Consider the following 15,720-nt stretch of genomic DNA (forward strand, 5'->3'; position numbering starts at 1 on the left):
TACCCTATCCCAGCTCCCTTCTATCCACTACCCACTTCAGTGAAACTGCCACGAATCTGTCTTGTCCACACTGTATTCCAACACCTTAAAGAGTGCATGAAATGTAGTGAGTACTCTTTAAATACTTGTTCAGTGAATGAATGATTAAATATCTTAAGGGTAAAGGATGGCAACTGAGACAGAGAAAATGGTCTCATTTCAGAAAAGATTTTTCTAGGAGGCAATCACATATCAATCACCGAAAAGGCATAAAGCACAAATAAATGTTTCGATAAAAACTTAACTATTAGATTTTCAGAATATCTACCTTCCCATAACACTTTCTAGAGAAATCCCTACTTTGCTTCCTCAGTGGCAATGGCCTACACTATCTAGCCATTGTGACTGGATCAGGAGTAAATACCTGACACACGAGTCACCCAGTCACAAGCTGATAGAGGGCCTACACCCTGTGCGACTTAGCTCCAAAAGATGAGTAGGACCAATCAAATTATCTGAAGAATCTGCACAGAGATATACAGAAAAAAATCATCCTAAACTACAAGGTCACAGCGTATAAAAACTTAGGCTACCACTAAAGAGACTTTATGCTTCACAAACATCAATGTCATAAAGGAAAAGATTCAGAGGAAGTTGGTCTGGAGAGAAAAGAGAATAGAAAATGTGCACAGAGACTTAAAGATACCATGAGAGAGAAGAGACAGAAAGCAAGGAGAGAATGAATGGGACCAAGGAGACAAAAAGAGAGGAGGAGACAAAGAACAAGTAAAGACAAGAAAGCAAAAAGAGGCAGAAATTGTGAAGACAATGAAAAAGAGACAGAAACAGAAGGAAGGCAGAGACAGCAGCCTGGCCCACGCCAGAGCTGCCTCAGTTCCTGCACCCCGATTCTTCTGCTCTTCCCGCATCCCCAGAAAATCTCTCTACATTCTAACAACAATTCCCTCCCACTTCTGGTTTGAACGAGTTTTCTGTTCCTTGTGGCCAAAACAAACAAACAAACAGAACTGAATGGAACTGGCTTTAAGTTAATTAGGATCAATTATCCCTTTTTGGCCTTTAAAATTTTTTAAGTTGCTTTTATTAAATACTGAACACATCAAAGGGAATATTTATGACCTATGTATAACAAAACAAACATCTGTGCACCTATCACCAAAGCGTAAAACGTTAAACATTACCAGTTATCTTTGAAGCCACCTATGTCTCTCCCCAATATTAATTCCTTTTTAAGTAAATATTTCTAGCAGGCAAATATGCAATGAGAGAGTGGGAGATATTAAAAAAACCAAAAACCAAAAAACAAAAAAAACCTAACAACCAAAATATGTCTGGCTTACACAGTAGTATATGTTTTTTTCAGTTTTACACCTTTCTCCAATTACAGGAACATGATCCTATCGTTTTATGAACACTATAAACCATAAAGTGGGAAATTATTAGCTATTTTAACATTCACAAATCACCTAAGGTAGATGTTAATTTGATTAAAAGGGGGAAAAAAAGAGCCAAGTAGCAATCCTCAAAATATCACTTAAGAATATGAACAAGGAAAACTGAGTATTGCTAAAGATTATGTGTTCTCTTTGGGCAACTGGCCAATTAAGAGGGCTGAGTGGGGTTTCCTCCTTGCTTTTGCAGAGTATAGAGAATGCTTATGGAAGTAGCCATCTGAAACTAGGAGGGTGATTAACCCCTGGCTGCCTCAGTGTTCTAATTTTGACCTCTGGTAAGTTTTCTTTCACTTCTTTGAAAGCAGGTAAACATAAAGCCATTTTGATGCTAAAACTGAATTATATAGGACGCACATATAACGTGACTGAAAACTAATTTTGCAAAGGTATGTTTCTTACTAGCCCTGCCGCAAAATTTTCTTGTGAGATAGAAATGTAAAATATTCAAATCGACACTCTCCTAATGGCCTGCATCCCTTTTCAGCTTTATCCTCTCCCACTCCTATACCAACCCTTCATTCCTGGTAAATGTAACTACTTGTTCACTCATGTTTCTGAGCCTTTGTACATACTATTCCTTCTGTCTGGATATGCTTCCCTCCAGTATCTGCCTTAAGAGTTCCTACGATCCTTCGAGGTCCATCTCAAATGTCGCCTCTTCTGGGAGGACTTCCTTGACATGTCACTTTCTCCTTCTCCAAAATTTGACTACTCCTGGAACTACGTTCCACATATATTATTGTTTACTTGTATATCTCCACAGTTTGAACTGCTTGAGAGTTCTATTTCTCATTTATATCTCCAGACTAGGAAAGTATCTGTGCACATATGACGATCAGAGATACCTAATCATAAGCGGCTTAATAAATGAACTCCCTCTGGACAGTGTGACACTGAAAACCAAAAAGCTCAATAAAAAACAGCCTTGACTAAATGCAATGCAGTGCCCTGCATTAAATCCTAGAGCAGGAAAAAAACATTAGTGGAAAAACTGCTGAAATCCCAATAAAGTGTTTTATTAATATTAATCTCTTAGTGTTGACATATGTACCATAGCTATGTAAGATGCCAATATTAAGGGAAATCAGGTGAAGAGTATACAAAAACGCCATGCACTGTCTTTGCAGCTTTTCTATAAAACTAAAATTATTCCAAACTTTAAAATTAAAAATACTTTTAGTCTAGAAAAAGTTGAACTACAAATATTGATGAGCACATGAATGTGGGTCTTAATTACAACCATAACAAAAATAAAAGAATAAGAAATACACTTCTCTTCATAGAAGAAAGGAAATTATTTAATAATCTGAAATGAACCAAAATATGTGAGAATTTATTAATGCTGCAAAATGGTGAAAAAGATTTACACTGTTAAATTGAAACTGATTATTATTTTTTGAAATATATAAATCAAAATTGAAATGACCTCCATAGAAAATTTAATGCTGCGCTATCATATCACATACCTCAGAACCACATTATCTATGGAAATCATGGTAGTAACTATATCCTCACATCAAGCAGAGCCCTGTTTTGAAGTTAATGATTCCCATGTTCTACCTTCAGGAAATAGAGGGGAAAATGTTATATTAAACATATGTCACTCTAACGCATGCCTTTTGTAATTTACAGTAAATTGTAAAATGTAATTTCCAAGGTCCTGGGCAAAATCCATTTCCATACAACACTACCCATGTAATAAGAAAATATAAAAACTAAGGGTATGAACAAATGACTAACACAGAAATCCAAATACAGAGTAACATTTCCATAAGTTTTTAGAATTAAATGAAATACTATTTTAATTTTAAAATCCAACCATTACCGGAAGGTTAATTAAAGATGATAAGAATCAAACTACCTCGCTAATTTCAAAGAAGTTTGATTTAACAGCAGGCCACGTGAACAATGCAGAAGATACAAGCACATTTTATATATACAAATAGAATGTATGTTTTGATCTTGGTGAGACCTGCCTGACTCTACAGTTGTAGATTTACATGAGCAGCAAGAAAAACTTAGAGCAGTACTTACTTTTAAGTTAAGCAACAAGAATTTTTTGAGATATAAAATACTAACATCATTTAAAAAACTAGAAGACTTCTGTATGGTTATTAAAAACATTACCCTTTTGAGAAACAAACGGTGACAAAAAGAGGCCCATGGCAACAAACAATGAATACAATATCTCAGCTAATCCTTAACAATCTTAAACTTTTAAGTATCTTCCAAGTCTAACTTGGAAATCAAAGGCAATTCATGTCTAAAGACTATATCCTCCTGAAAGTTGTCTCTAAGATCACTAGACTGTTATTCCTGTACAAGTAAAATTTGGTATTTTGCTATCTTTCTTCTTTGCTCAGTTCATATTAGATATATTCATTTGTTACAACTTAAGACCAAAACATGGAAAATAGGAAATTTCATTTACATAGAGCACTGTATCAAAACTAGAACAATTAAATAGATCCTAACACAATGTTATTCAGTTCAAGTAGCTTGAATTACAGAAATGATACAGATGATGCTAAGCAGGTAACAGATAGCCTGCACAGATAAAAGCTTAAAGATAACTCTAACTTGCTAAACACTGAAAAAGAATTATACCAAAATGAAAATAATTAAAACTGGAGGAGAAATTGAATACTAGAACAATTTTTCTTTATATTCCTTTGAACATTTATATTATGGACACTTTATGAATCTGTCTTTCAGGTTTTTAACTTCAGTATTTAACTACCTTCCTAAACAGCTTTATTGTGTTAAACTAAGTTCAATCAAACTCAAGAATAAAAGAAATAACAACACAAAAATAAGCCTTTTTATAACTTGCTAAAATATTCCATCTGGTTGTTAAACTTCACGGACAAGAGACCTTTGAGGACAGACCTCGTTGTACTGAAAAAGGAAAAGGAAGCTCAGAGATTAGAACTGACCTCCCAATTTTCAGTCTTTTTGCTCTTTGCTCTATACTGCATGGTATCTCCTATTTCTGAATTGAGTTACCAGTTCAAAGAGATGTACTTTATTAGTGCTAGTCTACCGTATTCTGTTGACTAGAAAACGAATATTAAAACAATTTCAGTAATCTGAACAACTTTAGTGTCCAGTATCTAGACATTTCTTAGGAGATCCACATTTTTATTTTTTGGTCTTTACTGCTAATATACTAGCTCCTGAGTACTTAAAGCATCTCTTACGCCCCACTTCCCCTGACAAGCTCTACCGCCAATAAAACTAAACTAAACTAAATATAAAAAGAAGATAGGGCACAGACAGCTAAATTCTATGAATAATCTGCTTTGTTTTTACCTACTCCCTAAAAAAAAAAACCTCTAAGCCGGGTTATTAACGAAGAGCTAAATAGTCTATTTTACCTCTTCCTTTAGCTTTGGACAATTTTCTGGTGCCCATAAAAACAGGAGGGGGAAAAACAAACATGAAAAAGCAGAGATAATGAAGCACAGACCCGTAATGATTATATGCATTTTAAAAAATTGATTCCTGAATTAATATCAAAGGTTATTAAATTCAGGTGACATTAACTATTCTGAGTTGGATGTGTTGGTAACGGGAGTTTAAAATCCTGCATCCTATCTCAAGTTGAATTTAATTATATCTCCTAACCAAACAAAATGACAACTTAATATTGAGAATTAGTAGGCATGTTCTTGTAAATTAATGAAAAAACTAAAGCAGTTATATGTTTAGTTCTTCAATAATTCCATCTCATTCCATTAAGTTCAACTTCTATTTAATGAATGTCTATAAGATGGTAGGCACAGTCATCTATTAATCATTAACTCTAGAGCTATCCCTTAATAGAGAATTTGACCCATTCAGTCCTTGAAAGGGTGAGCCTTATGGAACTCATAATATCCCATCAACCCTGCCATATTCTCACCACAGCTGACTAGATTGTGATGGACACCTGACAAGGCTGGGTCAATCTATATTCTTTTCCAGGAATCTGGAATGCAGATTCTGGGTCAGATGATATGAGCACTTGAACTACCAGAACAGGCGGCGTGTGAGCTGGAGGTGTCAGAGAAAGCCAAAGTTGAAAATTGTGTTGGTGGTAGGAGCAAGGGCAAAGAAGTCATAAGTGAGCAGAGAAAGGTGATCTGAAGAGGTGACTTACTAACAAAGCAGAGCAAGTGACCATACTGCTTTAGGAGAAATTGGGGGAGAGGGCTCGTATCACAAACCATGTGCATAAAACTTGGGTGTATTTCATTTCTTATCTTACCTTGGATGTCTGATGCCTATGAAGCTGCCTACCATGCCCTTTCAATAAACCCCTCCCTGACTGGAACAAGTATGAGTGAGTTTCTGTTCCTTACAGGCAAAACACCTTAGCATTATATAAGGTCCTGCAGCAGATATAAAAATGAGAAATGTCTCATTCTGTCAGCCTTCAAGGACCATATAGTTAGGAACAGCTAAGTAGACAAATAACTACACTATAAGGCAAATAAGATTATAAGAGGCATAAAAGTACTATGAGGTTTCAAAGACAGGGACAGATTATGTATAATTCAGATCATTAAAAAGGTTTCATGGAGGAAAGGGAACTAAATAGTTATCATAACAGATGGTAGTTTGGGGTATTTTTAAAATGCGTTACTAAGAAAATGAAAATGTTGGAATCCTACGTCAGTCGACAATAAAAAATTAATTTTACTGGTCCATGAACTCCAAAAATCTGAAAACAACTGACTCATAGAACTTGGCAATTGACTGGTTATAAAACTGAGAGCAAGAGTTAAAAAAATGAGTTCTGTTTTCAGCCTAGATGATTTTGAGAATGATGATGCTGGAACAGAAAAGTTCACAACAGGTGGATATGGGGGCGAGAAATGAGCAGAGGAGGCAAGTTCTGTATTGGATATATTGACCTGAGGTAAGTGGCAGTGAGCAGTTCATTAATTCCCTGGGAAAATGGGAGAAAGAGGAACCATCTGAAATACAGAAAACAGATTTCTCAAAAATTCCAAGTAAAAAACTGTCCTCTACTAGAGGAAATAAAAGACTCTTCACAGTATCTAGGTCTTTTCTTTTGCATTTACAACATATTTTTGCACGGCTACTGATTTTCCTGGTCCCAGATGAGGGACTTTAAAGAATAGAGGTTAGGCAGTATTGGGGAAGAACCTGATAAGAGGATGGCCCTTCTCCTCAGAAAAATGTATATAATGCAAATTTTGCTAAGAGGCCATTGATTTTCTGAAGTCTTAAGGATTTTTTTTTTAATACAGTAATATTTAAGGAACACCTATTATGTGCCAAGAAAGATAAGAGCAGGTAATAGATCTCGACTTAGACTAAGTTCAATAGCTTCATAGTGATGAAGTAAAAATGACTTACATGTACATCAAAAGAGGCATTCTACAGCTAAAAGAAAATCTTTGTATACTACGATGGGTGTGTTTTGCTTATAGACATAGCAAGGAAGAAAATTTTAATTTTATATGATCATTATATGATTGCCTCTGCAACCTATTTGAATTTAACATGCTCAAGAATACAAAAAAATTTTACTTAAAACAAGGAAATTGATAAAAATTAAAAGCAAAGGCTTTCGTAGTTTGATTTTTACTTACTGCTTTTAAAGTTCCCTAAGTCATCACGTGTTTAATTTTGTTTTTAATTAAATGTACTATTTATAGAGTCTGGAACAAAGATTTTTCCAGACATTTGAACAAGTTCTGCTTGACTAGGTTCTGCTTGACCAAGTTCTGCCTGCCAAATCCTGCCATTTGGAAGAAAGCCTCACAGTTTACAACTGCATTACAATAGGCTAATGTCTAGAGGAGATCTCTGATGGTCAGTGTAAATCAAAACACCAAAAGAAGATGGATACACCTTTGATTTCATAACCAATCAATCAACACAGACAGTGTTAATGCCTTAAGTATTGTGGCTTATATCAAACTTCTGAAAGGCCACAAGGAGCAATGTCCAACATTAGCTGGGTCACGCTGGTTAAATGTTAAGGAGCACCTACTATGTGCCAGGGACCACGCTCATTCACAAATGATACCTTTATACAGAGACTGGCAATCTAGAACTACAATTTGAATTCATACGTTCTGAAAGATCAGGTATTCAAACCAAAAGCTCAAGCTCCAATGCATAACTTTACTCCATCCAAAAAGCTTTTACCAGGGTTTCTGCAATCTACAAACCACCAAATACATTAACATGAAGAGACTAACATGGGCACCCAAAATAAAACCCAATTCTGGAGTACAAAATTAGGTTACGGTGGTGCATCCTGTTCTCTTGAGCTTTACAACATGGAAATTTGGAACTTCTGAAGTGACTTCTATTTCTCAAAAACCAATTGTTTAAAAAAGTAAAGTTCAATTGCTTACAGAAACCATTATACCTGCTTATTCTTCTCCAACAGAACGCTAGGAAATACTTATAGTGAAGAAATGTGGCTTGATGTATTGGTAAGCTGATGCCAGGGCACTTTATCTGGCTACTGAGCCTCTAGAAGGTAGTCTCTCAGAAATTTTAAAACTAATCATGCCGAGTAAAATGCATCTGACTACACATAAATGCCACTTTAAACAAATGTCAGGTAAAATAAACAGTAATTCCTATTTTTAGTTTGAAGAGACCAGAAAAGATAAAACAGCTCATCAGAAGTCTGTCACAGCTTTTACAGTAAATATGTCCAATTCTGTCATTTACCCTAAGGTAATTCCATTCTCACTGCACATCATCCCTAGCAACTATTAGGCAACTACCAAAGTGTAATCTATTGTCCACTACGTCTTTTGCCACAAACCTCAGACAAGCCAGTCCTTAAATTTCCTCAGCTCGCGCCATTTCCCTTTTACAGAAACAAGGAGTTATAAAACCTTAAGAGAATAAAAATGAGAGAAAAGGTGAAAAAGTATACACAGCCTCTGCCCCCAAGCTCTTTTCCTTTATATCTGAGAATTTGTAATTTATCTCAGCCTTCCTGTTTCTGGATAATCTAGGGTTCCTCCACCTGACCAACAGTTCAAAACGCTCTCTCTCTAATATATGACAGGGTCTTTTTGTGACCACTCTATCCTAGTCCCTCTATTTGTAGTAATCATTCAAACCTTCCAGCTCCTATCCTGTAATAAAGCATCACCATGCTCTAAACTTACAAGCCATTTATACAAGCCCATCACACTCATTTCGTCCTCGCTACCACACTCCAAACCCTTCAAAACCTTCTCTGATATCCTTCCCTTTATGAGCTTTACCCACACAGCAGTCTCAATGTTCTATTGCCCCACATCCCTAAACAAACTCTTCGCTAAACGAAATTCCAGCACCGAGTCACACCCTCTCCAGCCTAATTCCTACAACCCCAAAACCCCACCCCCTCATCACGCCCTCCGGGCCTCGGCCTCCAACCCAACACCCCAACCCCTGTCCGTCACGCCCTCCACTCCCTTCGGAGTCCTTCCCCTTAAGACCCCCACCTCAGGCCCCCAAGTGCCTAGGTCCTCCCGTGTGCCCCGCCAGCCCCGCCCCCAGCCCCTCACCGAGTAGCAGCAGCTTCACTTCTTTGGCCGCTTTCTCCCCGTCCTCCCGCAAGTTGCGGTCGATCATCTTGCTCCGCTCCACCGCCGCCTTGTCTTCGGCGCTCAATGTGCAGCCCATGGCGGCGGCGGGAGAGGGGACCAGGCCCGGGCTCACTCACACACCGCGGAGACTGCGGTCCGGCTGGCCGAGACAGCGTCTACTGCTGGGCGGCGGTCCTCTTCGTCAGCTCCCGGAGCGCCCAGAGGACCCGGATATCCGGCGTTTACGACACTTCCGGCAACGCCCCGCGGCCGTTACCGCTCATGCTTCTCTAGCTAGGGTAGAGGAGGTGCAACCGGAAGCGGAAGTACGGGGAGGAGGACGGCGGGTTCCGCTGCGGTTCCCGCGGAGTACCGGGGTACTGTGGCACTCACCTTGTGCTGCTCGATATTAGTCCCTTTTCACGCTTTCGGCTGTCTTAATTAGATAATGTAGAAAAACTGGGGACTGGCTTCAGTTCGTGGCGCCCTCACAAGGTCATACAACCCTGCTTTTGGAAGGGGAGGTTGGTGGGGGGATTCCCAAATGAGAACCCGTAGGCCGCACGGGAATTTCTACTGGGAATTTCTCACTGACCAGAAAACCCCCTTTAGTCTCTGGCTGTGGAAACCCGGGTTCCCTGTCCGAGTATAGGACATGTTTTCTGCCGTGGTCGTCTCAGCCAGATCTATGGGATGGGAACAAACTACAGAGTCTGGTCCCCCGCCACTTTTCTCATCCGAGATGTGTACGACTAACCATGCCTAGGACTTTAGCGATCCCTTTCAGTCTTCTCTGGCCCACTGCCTCCTGCTCTCTGGTCCTTGTGCAATAATGTACGAATTTCTGTGGGTATGAGAAGTGCCCAGCTACTGTGTTGGCAAAGGGCCTCTTGAAATCGCTAGCAGATACTCCCTGAAATGTAAGCGTGTAGTTCATAAAATTTTCATGCTCTCTTTCCTAATGTAAGCCCGTTGAGCGCTCACAGACCGTCTGCGTTAGGGGGCTTAGGATTTCTACTGAGATTAGTTCGCCTCAGTCCCACACCCCAAAACCAGTGCATCCTGTAAATCTAAAATTTCCTGTTCTGGTACCACACAAAAAGGGAAGTTCTAAAATTTGCCTCTCGGCTGTAGTATCATGTGAAAATTATTAAATCCGCTATGAGAGCCCAGACCGAGTCTTTTTCACTCATAATCCTGGGTACTACCGTGAAAGTGACCCTAAATTACCTTTACTGTCGAACAGTCCCAAAATAACTCCATACCTTTTAAGGAGGGGAATTCTTTAATCACTTTTTCCTGTGATTAAAAATTACTTTCCTAATAGAATCTAAACCTTCAAATATAAGGAAGGCCCCAACAGAAAGGTCTACGTGGTGATGAGTCAATAATTAGAGCGATTTCTTGAGAGCCACCTTAAACAGCCTCATCTCCCATAACTTAATATCAGTTCATCAAAGTTTGAAAAGTCTCCTACTCATTCCCTAACAAACTGTTAGAATAAAAGGGACTGCTTTCTTGTGATCAATACTTGTGGGGAAAAAGGGCAAGAGGAAAAGGAAGAAAAACCAGCATTTATTGAGTACCTATTAGCCAGGTATGGCTAGCTAGGTGCTTTCACCTGTCATCTCTTTGAATCCTCACAACAACCCTGTGAGGTAGGTAATGTTATCCCCATATTTACAGATGAGGAAATAGACTCAGAAATTAAGCGTCTTTCTCAAGTTCACACAGTGAGTAGGTAGATCTGTCTGACTCCAAATTCCCCCCTTTCTACCATGTCAGATGTTACCTGGGGAGACCTGACAACGGAAGGTTTTCATCTGGGATTAGGAGTTCCCCAGCACCACCAGGGTGCAGAAAAAAGTAACTGACAAGACAATTGTCTCAACCTGCTGATTCTTCAGTGGGTTTGAGAGAAACAACGTTTTAATCCAGGAACAACTTTCACAGCTAAGGATTACACATTGAATTTACCAAGCGATCCTGAAAACTCCTAGAAGGTGGTCATGGCAGAAACTGTTGGGAAAGTTCTCAGCATAATAGAATAGAAATTTTTATTTCCTTCACGATCCACTCAGGGAAAAATAAATGGCAAACGAACCAGCGTATATCAAATTCTGTAATAAATGCCAGTGAGATCACAGTGTCAGGAAATTTCAGCCTGAATTAGAGTTATCCTTGCACTTAAATGTTTCTTCTTTGATGTATGGGAAAGAAGGGTTGGAGGGCAAAGTCAAAGGAAAAGGCAAAATAAATTAACAAAATGGCTGCCAGACAACGTTTAATGCCCTCCCACCCACGTACAAGCACCTTTCGTATTTCCACTGGACGCACACTGCCACCTACTGGCAATGCGTAGGGACTACTAGTAAATCAGTGACGTTTGGAAGCGTTTTCCCGCTACCTAGGAAAGAGAACTCCTCCGTTAGGAGTTTATCTTAAAAGGGGGAGGAGAGAGAGGAGAATATATTTTGCAATCACAAAAGACTCTTCTCGGTATATATACTATCTAAGGGATTTTCTCAATGTAATAGGCGCTAGACTAGAGTAAGTCTAGTGCTAGGAAGACAGAAACCTGGAAATTTTCCTAGATCTAAAGGTGGAAAGCTGTTTGCCCAGTTTCATTTAATATTTTTTTTCAACTACAGCTTCATTTACAACCCCCACACTTTCCACAGTCTGTAGGAATCCTCCGCGTAGGTATTTTGCTGCAATGGACTGAACTCTCAGAAGTTAGAACCATGAATGTATTCTCCAGTACATTTCTCTAACACATTCTGTGGTGCTTCACCAGACGTAAACAAACGCTCTGTTAAAATACAAGGCACCTGATCAAATTAGACTATGAACTCCTTGTAGGTAGTGACTCCACATCTTCTATGTGGGTCCCAGAGAATATTGGATATTCAACTATTATGTACTGAATTAAACTGAAGGAGTCGATGTTATTATCAGTATAACTTTTATAATAAGAATTATTTATTGGCTGTTCAAAGGGGAAACTAAACCATTCCCACCAGACTATATTCCCCTTTGATGCTCAATGAGCCAGAAATTCATTCAAATACAGACTGAACCACTCTCTGGTCCTGCCTCGACCTTTTAATTTTAATGTTACCTGATTCAATTGAGGAAAGTGGATGGACAAATAGTCCCAGATGGATGTCCTATCCAGTTTGCAATTATTCCTCCTCCCTTGAAAAATACCACCACCAATAGCAACCATCACGATTCCCATAGTCTCAATCAGTGAACAACCAAGCCCCACTCCTGTGCCCTCTCTCCAACCCAGGACTGCAGATAGGAGAGAGATTTAAGTCTTTGTCTCTGAAGCTAATTTGGGGAGCGATGAATGGGAGTAGGGAGGCATTTAATGAACCATGGAAACCCCGCCCTACTCATTCCCAACCTTAGTCTCTGTATCCGATTGTCCAGGGGCTGGAGGTGGGTCACTGCCATGAGGAGAGAGATCAGGGAGGCCAGTCCTAGAGGAAAAAAAAACAAGATTTACGTATTATTGGTCAGGTTAATGACCTGGCCTCTCTGTATCCAACCACCTTAGCGATTCAAATGCTAACCCCCACCTTCAGTCATCAACCCGCAATCTTTCTACTTCTTTATCCTAAAAGACAAGAAGAGCCATCCTGTCCTTGTCTTGCCTCTGCTGAGATCCAGCCCCAAGCTCAATCTCCCATGTGCAGGAGACAGACAGAGAAATAGAACAGAAGGACTGTTCCTGGAGGGTGAGAGAGAGAACAACGGTCAGCTTTCTTATTTTCTACTCTATGTACCCTCATTGCTATTCCCAGTTGCTTCTAGCCAAACTCAAGAAAAGAATATACCCAGGTGGTCCTCAGGTCTAAAACCAGAAAAAAACATCTATTAACTTAAATGGAAACACTTGGCTGTAATTTAGTTCTTAGCAAGGAGATAGAAAGACACAGGACATTTTCTTACCTTGCATGGGCGCAATTACTGCCCTGGATAATTACACCGAAAAATAAAATATCCTAAAGAGTCCCCAGAACAACTCCAAACCTGGCCTGCTGCCCTATATTCTCCAATTCCTACCCTTAGAACGCTTCCCTGCTTCCTGAGGCACGGAAAGTTCACTAGTTGAAAGGTATCATCTCACCTTCGTGACCCTTTACTCTCATCACCATCTCACCAGGTTCCCTCCCCCAGTAGTCAAGGATCATATAGCCATGTCCAAGGCTTTTGCCACATGTCCATCCTGTTGGCTCTGTTCCCGACTCAGAAAACACTAAGCAAAAGCTGTGTGCAGAGACCCCAGCCCCAGCCCCAGCTAGCGGGGAAAAGGTGATCCCACAAGGTGTTCCTTGCAGTCCTAACCGGCCCCCAGCCCCATCTCCTTCCAAGTGTCCAGGAGGCCATCATGATTCGGGTCGAGGGGAGGGGGCAGGACGGAGGTAGCTGTCTGACATGATCATGTCGCTGGTGAGTTGTTGTTCCAGGAACTCAGAGGTCTCTTCAGCTATTTGACCCGGAATTCGAAAGTCAACAGCAGCTGGCTCCTGCTTGGGGCTGGGGAGGGGTCGGGAAACCCAGGACTCTGTGGGACAGCCAGTCCCCTGAAGGAACTGCAGGAAGTTCTCCTCAATGGAGCCCTCCCGGCTAGGTAGCCTCAGTTCCTCCTCCGGAGCCTGCTTGAAGAAGCAGACAAACTGCTTGCTGAGTTCTCCCCGGATCTGCCGATTGAGACATCCATAGAAGAAAGGGTTAGAAGTGAAGCAGAAGTAGCCGATCCAAGTCACCACATTCTCCACCTGCCCAGTCGAAATGGGCTGTGCGCTCAGGGCAACGTAGAGATGAAAGGAAAAGTAGGGCAACCAACAGAGCAGGAACTGTCCGCCCACGGCCAGGAGGACCACTGCTGCCTTCCCTCCCCCAAACGTCCGGTGTGGGGTGGTCTGGTGGGCCCCCGAACTGGTGACCATTGTAGAACGGCTACTGAGAGACTCAGAGCGTTGTCGAGGCGTCTCCATCCACGTGGGCAGCGGTCCATGCTGCATGGCAGCCACGCGGGCTACTCGGAACATGCTGCAGTAGACCACAAGGATGAGGAGCAGGGGCAACAGGAAGTAGAGGATAGCGAAGACCACCACGAAAAGCTGGCAGTAGGCATTGCGGCTCCATTGGAGTGAGCAGCCCGGGGGGATGCTGGGAGCTCCCTCTTCCCGGGAGACCCTTCCCAACACTGGCACAGAAGCCATGGCCAAGGCCTTCACCCACACACCCACCAGCACAGAGGCCACCAGCCCCAACGTCATGCGCACCTCGTAGCGCATGGGGTGGACCACGTAATAGTAGCGCTCCACATTGATGGCCGACACTGAGAGAATGGCCAGGCTGACAAAGCATACACTCAGGAACAAGTAGAGCCGGCAGGCGACCTCTCCAAAGAGGTCATGGTCAAAGAGGGCGGAGCTGGAGAGCATGGCCAGGGGCATGAGAGTCAGGGCAGCCAGCAGGTCCACCAGGCAGAGGTGGAAGACGAAGACAAATTTTCGGAGGGCGGGTGTCTTGGCGATAACAGCCATCACGGCAGCATTGCCAGCCACAGCAGTCAAGTCCAGCAGGAGCATGAAGAAGAGGGCCACGGATTCCGAAGCCACGTCCCGCAGCCCCACCTCTGGGACCCCGCTGGCAGTAGAGGGACCTGGGGTTTGAGGGATCCTCCCCAAAGTGGAAGAATTCCCCGATGACTGGGGGATGGGTGAGGACTCCATGGGGCGGTAAGGGGACACCCAGGGCACCTCCTATCACAGACCCATCCCCCATCCTAGTCCAGTGACCCTGGGATGGCAAGCCCAGGCCCTGGCTTCCCAATGCTGTGTCTGGGGGCAGCAGGGGAGGGTGCCTCCTGCTGGAGTCTGTCTCTCAGGCAGGCTCTCACTGCCAGCCTTCGAGGCTGGGCTGCTGGTACCGAGCACCAGGCCAGTAACCGAGGGCTCAGGAGTTCATCTCTCGGAGAGGAGGTAGCTCCGGGTCCACCTTGGTGACTGCGAAGACTCAGGACGAGAGAGCCTCGGCTCCTTCCTTCCCACTTCCTTTTCTCTGTTGTCCATACCCTTCTCCCCTTTCGACAACTGTTATCCAGAAATTCTAAACCCTTTCCCAGGGTCCTGCTGAGCTCTGGGACAGTGCCCCAGTTTCAAGGTTGCTTATGTAAATTTCCTGATTTTTTGTCTCCTCGGAATGACAGGAGCTATTTGGGGAGCAGAAGGAGCACAAGATTTGGCTTCCAGTCCCAAATCTGGGAATTACTAGCTCAGTGACTCTTCCGAACTTCAGTTTCCTCATAAAGGCATCTGTAAAATGAAGGGAATAATACCTACTTCACAACCGTGTTTGGAGAATACCATGAGATTTATTAATAATAATACTAATAATAAGCAATGATATTACATGGTGCTTTCCACAGGCTAGGCCCTGTCCTAAGCACTCTCTGTATATTAACTTATTTTAATCCTCATGCCATCCTGTCACGTAGATATTATTCCTATCCCTAATTTGCAATCGATGAAACTGAAGCCTAGACACGTTAAGTAACTTACTGAAGGTCACAAAACTAGTAAGAGGCAAAGTCTGGGTACACCCCCAGGTGGTCTGGCTCCAGGGCCAGTACTTTAGCCCACCATGCCACGCTGCCCTCCACATCAGATAGAATAATCGGCATTCAGTAA

General features: G+C 41.9%; 2 protein-coding genes across 2 annotated transcripts in view; both read right to left on the reverse strand.

Annotated features, from left to right (window-relative positions):
- Positions 1 to 9,239, reverse strand: part of GNAI3 (G protein subunit alpha i3) — a 37,010-nt gene extending 27,771 nt beyond the window's left edge. The window contains exon 1 of the mRNA XM_011367708.2: positions 8,990 to 9,239. Coding sequence (XP_011366010.1) covers positions 8,990 to 9,107 — 118 coding nt within the window. The 5' untranslated portion in view covers positions 9,108 to 9,239. The remainder of the gene's footprint in view (positions 1 to 8,989) is intronic.
- A 4,108-nt stretch (positions 9,240 to 13,347) lies between these two features.
- GPR61 (G protein-coupled receptor 61) lies at positions 13,348 to 14,826 on the reverse strand. Its single transcript, XM_011367715.1, has one exon. The coding sequence runs from the start codon at positions 14,761 to 14,763 to the stop codon at positions 13,408 to 13,410; it is 1,356 nt and encodes a 451-aa protein (XP_011366017.1). The 5' UTR covers positions 14,764 to 14,826; the 3' UTR covers positions 13,348 to 13,407.
- Between the last annotated feature and the right edge of the window lie 894 nt (positions 14,827 to 15,720).

Source organism: Pteropus vampyrus, unplaced genomic scaffold, assembly GCF_000151845.1.
Source record: "Pteropus vampyrus isolate Shadow unplaced genomic scaffold, Pvam_2.0 Scaffold6, whole genome shotgun sequence".
In the NCBI taxonomy this organism is placed as follows: domain Eukaryota; kingdom Metazoa; phylum Chordata; class Mammalia; order Chiroptera; family Pteropodidae; genus Pteropus; species Pteropus vampyrus.